General features: G+C 36.5%; 1 protein-coding gene across 1 annotated transcript; it reads right to left on the bottom strand.

The window, feature by feature from the left end:
• Positions 1–5071: 5071 nt before the first annotated feature.
• On the bottom strand, positions 5072–6746 carry LOC113233680 (GDP-fucose protein O-fucosyltransferase 1). The gene is made up of 4 exons (XM_026468859.1): positions 6647–6746; positions 5959–6411; positions 5582–5867; positions 5072–5503 (listed from the first exon to the last, which is right to left on the bottom strand). Exons 1-4 carry the CDS (start codon positions 6744–6746, stop codon positions 5203–5205), a joined length of 1140 nt encoding a protein of 379 aa, XP_026324644.1. The 3' UTR covers positions 5072–5202.
• Between the last annotated feature and the right edge of the window lie 269 nt (positions 6747–7015).

The following is a 7015-nucleotide window of genomic DNA, read 5'->3' as shown; positions in this document are numbered from 1 at the left end:
ACTGCGCCTATCACTCTGAGATATAGGCATAAGTTCACAATTCTTCTAGCCTTCAAAACCGGAACGCTATAATACATACCCTACATATTTCCCTGGACGAACTCTTTCACAAGGAGCTGTACTACTACAAAAATGTACCTAAATAATTATCTAGTAGCTTCGAACGTATAAGTTTGGACATTATTAGGTATGGGTTCTTCCTCTACCCCGTAGTAATGGATGTAAATACATATTTGCTTTACAGTGTGACTTAAGTATCGGAATTTGTAGAAGTACCTATATCCTTTAACAAAGTAAGAAGCTGAGTAGCTACAGCTCTTGTTGATAATTTCAGCCACATTACGGAATAACAAGAGAAATAATTACAGATAAGGGAGTCACCACACTTTCCAATGCACAATTTACTTGAGCCGGTCAGTAAATGCTGTATGGCCATATAATAAAAATGAAAATAGCGTCTTTTTCGTGTGGTAAGTCGTTTTTTTAAGTGTGGTTACTCGTGTAAGAAATTGTCCAACCGTACCTAATAAAACTCTAAACTACATATTTCTACCGTACCTTGTACGGTAGAAATGTGTAGTTTATTACATGTAAACATTTGTTCATTGTCATTACATTTAACGTTGTATCTCCATAAAAACCATAGGAGCTTTAGAAAATAGCCATAAAGACTCCTATGTCTAGTAAGTAAGCACCTATGCTTATCCAATGATTCAAATTGAACAAAATAAAAGCAAGGCTAACGTTACCTCGTAATTAGTTGCATCTGCCAGGCCCCGTCTGGACAAATTTTAATGGTGGCGAGTTATTCTACGTTAAATAGGCTGTGTAATCAACGGAGCATTGGTGTTAATAAAGGCTTATAATGAATAATCTTACCCGATATTTCTGGCTACTATAGTCTACAATTTTTATTGTTTTTGTTCGCATAGGTAAAAATATAATTACGTACCTATATATAACAATAGCTGAAATGTTATATAAATGAAAGGTGTTTTTACAACGAGAGCGAACAACGTTATCCTTATTATACTATCGACAGTAGGTCACGCGGCACACGTGCATTCGCATGTGCTAACTCACGTTGTGAGACGCGGATGAGCCACTATGCTACACGTATCTCGCCGCCGCGGCCGATGCGCTGCGCTTACTACCACTTCCTCATTGTTTCACTTCGCGAACTGATCAGTGTTCTACGAATACCTGTTATTGCGTCTTCTTATATTTTTGGCTCCTCACGAAAAGAGTTTAACTTGTATTGATGACTGATATTTACGACATTCGCAGTTGTAGGTAACTCTGTTACTTTACTTATTGGCTACTTGGCTTACTTTGCGATTGATGTTTGCCAGTTCGGGGTTGCGAAAAAGCTCTTGCTTAGGTCGTCGCTATATCGAAGTTATTTTCAACTATTGGAAGGAAACTATTTTTTCCTATCTAAATCGCGTATATTTGTTTATTCAAACAAACCAATACGTTTCGGACCCTTAACTTATTGAGGATCTGAACAAAAGGAGAAAATAACAACGTCACGAAACAATGAAAATAGTTTTTAATTGGATTAGTTTAGTTGCTAAAAAGGAATAACAATCCAAATGATGTTCATACGGTTAGTGCTCATACTTATTTATAATAGATGGGAGACCCAACGTTTGAGTTCAGATTATTTAAAAATGAAAGAAGACGTGTATAGGAAATGAAACTATTTTTCCGGATTTAAATCGCGTATATTTGTTTTTTTTTTTCAAACGAACGAAGGTCCCATGGACACGGTTGACTGACTGACAATGGAACCTGCAAAGGGCCCGAAACGTCGGTTTGTTTGAAAAAACAAGTATACGCGATTTAACTCCTGAAAAATAGTTTCATTTCCTATGTGTAATAGTCGCGAAACCCTAAGAACTCGAGAAGATAAGTACATAAACTTCTTTGAGTGTGGTGACAGTTAAAATCACCGAAGACAGTAAAAGGGCCTGGGAAGTTGGATAGAATGGAACATTATATTTGATGAGATAAGATTCAGGGGAGGAGATATACATTGAAAATTAAGTTTTGTTTAAAGCCTTTTATTAGGCAACGGGACACATAAATTGTAATTATGAGGCGGGATGTCAATTGAACGGTATATAGAGTTAAACCATTTCTGTTTTTCCGAAAGCTGGCGTAGCAAGTTCAGGTGTTGGGCAAAGCACATACTGCCTTAATAAAAAAATAAATCACAAAGTTCTTGTATGTATTTAAAATACGGGAATGAAAGAAAAAAGAGGGTGCAAATGGTGCAATTCTGAACGACGTTGGGAAGCAATGGCCGGATGCACTGCGAGCGACACAGGTTCATTGGTGGCGCCAGTGCGCCATACAGCCCCTGTGCGCCGCACACGCCGCGCCCGTGTGTGCCGCATGCGCTGCGCCCATGTTGTAGCACCCGTGTTGTAGAGCCGACAACGGCTCAACCAATTTGGATGTGGTGTTCGGTGATGTAAGATAAGCTTGGATTAACATTTTGTGTTTGTTTCATTTAAATCGGCAGACAAGTAAAAAAAACAGTCAATTTAAAAGTGTTTTGCACGTGCACGATTATGGACAGGCGTGTAACTTAACCATCAGGCGCACGTCTTATTCGTCTGTCACTTGATATTATAAAAAAAAATTGACAAATCCTAAAGTTCAGTCCTTATCAATCAATCAATCAATCAACATTATCCCATTTATGCGTCCCACTGCTGGACACGGTTCGCCTCTCAGGCGGGGTTTTAGGCCATAGTCCGCCACGATGGGCCTATGCGGGTTGGGGACTTCATACACTTTCCGAGAATTGTGAATCTTCGACATACAGGTTGCATCACAACGTTTTCCTTCGCCGAAAAGCTCAGGGTAAATTTCAAATTAAATTACGCACATAAAATTCAAAAAACTCAAAAGTGCGAGTCTGGTTTCAAACTCACGGCCTCTGCTTGAGAGGCGATAGGCTTTCAGTGGCGAGGAGTTAGCTTTCAACAATGTTCAAAAAATACTTTCTCAAAATCTTGTGCGTGTCCAAAAACTGAAAATCAATGCGAAGCTTTCTTCTGACTAGGTGTACCTCTATTCTAAAGTCGAGCCCTATCAATAACTTATATATTATCGAACCTTTTAGTTACACCCTGTATGACTTCAACAATATTTTGTTTTTGCTTTCATCAATACGTCATTTCTTACATTAGTTTTATTGTAGGTACTACATACCTATTTATGTCACAATTATATCGTAGACGTAAAGTCAGTATGCGGAATACTTTGCCAGTAAACCAGTGTGGTGTAATACCTTTTCAAAGCAGTAGATAGGCGAGATATTTTTAACAAAATGTTTTGTTAAAAAACACATAGTACATACTTAAATCGCACGTCAAGAATTAAGTCCAATTCAAACAAGTGAAAGACGATCAAGAGACGAAATTCGTCAATTGCCTGAGGAACTTGAAACAACATTAAACGAATAGTACCAAACAAATACTATAGCGCAGCGCGCGCACACGCACACACAGACATAGGTACTAAATGTGGATTCACAATGAACGATTTTGGCAATATTTTGCAATTTATCGCGTTCCACGTTATGACCTTGAGTTGACCAATTAGGAGCTAAGGTCGTAGCACCTGATTGGTCAACTCAAAGTCATGTCGCGCAACGCGATAAATTGCGGCATTTTATTGCCAGAATTTGTGCAATGTGAATCCACCTTTACAGAGATAAGTAAATGTCATGTTTGACAGATCTAGAGATGAGGTACAACATTAAAGGAGTATGTGTTAACACAAATGATCTTATACACAAAATGAAATCGTCGCTGCAAAGGTGAAAGTACTACAGCGCCATTTAGGCCCTTTGGAAGTTAGTAATTTCGCCTTTCCAGTGACGAAATGGACTTCGCTTATTATAACAGTTCATTCCTTCTTTCATTCACTTGCTTTTACTTTATAATACACAAAAGTTTTCAGAATAATGGTGACAGATATTGAAACAACAAAATTATTTTTTTTATATAAAATGCACTTGTTGACACCATATACCTATCACGTAAGATCTTATTTTAAATCGAAATAAAATTGACACTGGTGAGTATTAAAGCCAGAAAACTAAGTTAAGCTAGAAAAGTAGGTAATTATTGTAGCAGTGATTTTCCGTCACAAAATATTTTTCTAATTTGTGGTATATATTCTTCTCGTCAATGGTACAAATTGTGGTAGGTTTGCTACAATTTATTTAATTGCTTCAATATTGTCGATCATTCAGGAGATAATAATCGAACTATGAGCTAAGATATGCGAAAACAAGGCCAGCATTTTTGTGTATTTGCTCCTTGTGAGTATAGTGTTCTGTGGGTATTTGCGTTTAATAGATTTGAGAGGAATGTAAGTTTAGTGTGAATGTTGTACTTAAATAGATCACAGGACAGTGGAATACTGTACTGTGATCTATTTAATTAATTATTACTATAGCTCTGAGATGTCATTCAAAAAGTAAATAAAGTTTCACTGTCAAAGTGACTTTTCATAGATCGATCGGAAATTAGACCTGTGTCGATCGATCATTAATTATGACCTGAGTCGATCATGACCCATGCATGATCCCATGCAAATGTTCGATCCTTTAACGGGTTACAATTCACTCACGATAATTCCATAATTTTTCGTTTTATACCGGTTCATTTAGAGACCCAGTAGACCTATTTACAAATTTACCATGTAATGGACAGTACGCTACAGAGCGACTATGATGATTGATTGAAATTCGATCGCGAGGGTTCGAACATACGTAGTATCTCTTATTAGTTTGTGGTTCGAACGAACGCAAGGTTCGAAGGTGTACTTGGTCAACATAGATCACCTGTAGAATGTCCAGATATAAGGCATATTTTTCATATGATAATATGAAATTTTTTAAGATTTCATATTTTGTGTCCATTGGCTTTATTAATCAAATACATAACAAAAGTAATGTACCATTAGTAACAATTTGCCATCGAGTAGTATAAAGAATAACTCAATTTCTTTTCTGGATTACCTTAAAATTATGAACTGTTTAGCTTGAACGTGATTTAATTAACATATAAAAGTATAATGTTACAGTGATAAAATTAATTTAAAACAGTTTTTCACTCTTATATAGGTACTGCATTACATCTGACACATTAATTCGCAGTAATAGCCTCACTTTTACATTTATAGTTCTTCATGTTTTCCTTTTTTACGATGAGGGAAAGACCAGAACTCAGAGGGCAAGCCTCTAGAATCTCTTTCTCTCTTTACAAATGCTGAATATGATGATACACAATTAGCAATAAAATAATTGGATTTTCCTAATATTGCTAAATCTAGATGTGGGTCCGATGGCTGTAATCTTACAGCTACAACATCAGTGCGCTGCAAGGCCTCATTCAGCTCCTCCAACATATGGCTGGAATCTGACGCTACAAAAATAAACTTGATGCCATTGACCTTCTTGATGGCTCTCTTAATTTGCCTGAAAGAAAACGTAATTAGAGTATAATAAAAAAATAGCAAAATAAAGTGTTGCAGTCGCCAAAGTACAAACACATACTTGATTATTTCAGATTTCTGAGGAAAACACATAGATGGCGTTAAAGGTCCCCTTTCATTTTTGTAGCCAACACATTGTGGGGCTGCAAATAACGTGGGACTGTCCTTGACATGTTGACAGGCTTTCACCCAATCCTGCCCATTTCTGAGGTGGATACCAATGAAGCCACCACCATTCATATTCTTCTTAATAAATGCATTTGATTCATTATCATATTTTTCAGACCATTTCAAATATTTTTGTAAAACTTTGTTTTCATTCTGGACTGGGAAACTAGCTGGTGCCCCTGCAAATATTTTAATGTATTTTAATATCTCTATTAGTGTTGTTTCGTAATCTAAATCATGTTCCATGCTATAAAATTATAATACTTTTACCTGTAAATGCTAATACCGGCCATTCTCCAGGAGGGTACTTTTGGGTCCACCTGGTCATCATTGTAGTACTATGTGCATCATAATTCAGTGGCCCATAAAATTCAGAACCAACAAAATTAATGCCAAAAGTATCCCAAAATGGACCAAAAGGATTTCCAGATTTGGCATTGCAACTGCCTTTTTGTTCACCACTTCTTTCCATGTAACAGAATGATACTCTTTTATCCTCAGGCCACAAAAATGGAGCAATGTCAGACATAAACTCATGCATTGTGATAACGTTGTGATATTCAGCTAAACTTTCAACTTTAAAGTATGTATTAAACGGCACCTGTATTGATCTAGGCTCGCCATATCTGTATTCCACCCATGGCGGCAGAACAAGGGTCCTGTTTAGTCCTTTGCTGAAAGCAAGAGCACCTAAGAAGTGATCTGCTTGATTTCCAAATCTGCCTGAAACAAAAACACATTGGAAATATTTTCTGCATTGTTAGGCTCCTAGAATTTAAATCTCAATGTCTCCCTTTGTTGTACAAATGGAGTAGAAAACCTTAAGAGGTTATGTTAAAGATCAAACAATAGGTATTTATTTGTCCGTACGCTAAGTACCAAGTTATACTAAGTTAACTAATTTAAAAGGGTACAAAAACTAAATACTCAAATGCACGGAGAAATATTTAAAGCTTACCCATGCAAGGGCAGTACACAATATATCCATTTTTATCAAAAACATATGCAATAACAATACAATATGGTAAAATTAACAATAGTGACAAAATTTTCCACATCATTCAATAAAATCTTTTTTTTTTATTTAGAGAGAAAAGCTGTGAAAATTACGAAATTAAAACAACATTTCTGGCTCCCGCCGTTTATTTGACGTTACGTCTTGATTGATTTGATTGATTTGGTTTTTCCTTGCGGAAAGGCAGAGGTCTAGCCATCGTGCAGCCTCAATGACAAAATAATTTTATTCCGAATTAATTTTGGAGCGATATGGCAATGTCAGTTATTAAATGAACTCATCTTGATGAAGCTATACGGCAGTTATAGGAGG

The sequence above is a fragment of the Hyposmocoma kahamanoa genome, unplaced genomic scaffold (assembly GCF_003589595.1).
Source record: "Hyposmocoma kahamanoa isolate Upper Pololo Valley unplaced genomic scaffold, ASM358959v1 102, whole genome shotgun sequence".
NCBI lineage: Eukaryota > Metazoa > Arthropoda > Insecta > Lepidoptera > Cosmopterigidae > Hyposmocoma > Hyposmocoma kahamanoa.
Note: the sequence above shows the minus strand (reverse complement) of the source record. Positions and strands in the feature narration are given on the sequence as shown.

Bases quoted from the DNA above. Each gene is read 5' to 3' on its own strand.
- LOC113233680 (XM_026468859.1), bottom strand. From the start codon at position 6,746: ATGTGGAAAATTTTGTCACTATTGTTAATTTTACCATATTGTATTGTT. The intron at 5,868-5,958 runs GTAAAAGTATTA...AAATATTTGCAG, and splicing joins GCCGGTATTAGCATTTACAG to GGGCACCAGCTAGTTTCCCA. The intron at 5,504-5,581 runs GTATGTGTTTGT...GTTTTCTTTCAG, and splicing joins CAGAAATCTGAAATAATCAA to GCAAATTAAGAGAGCCATCA.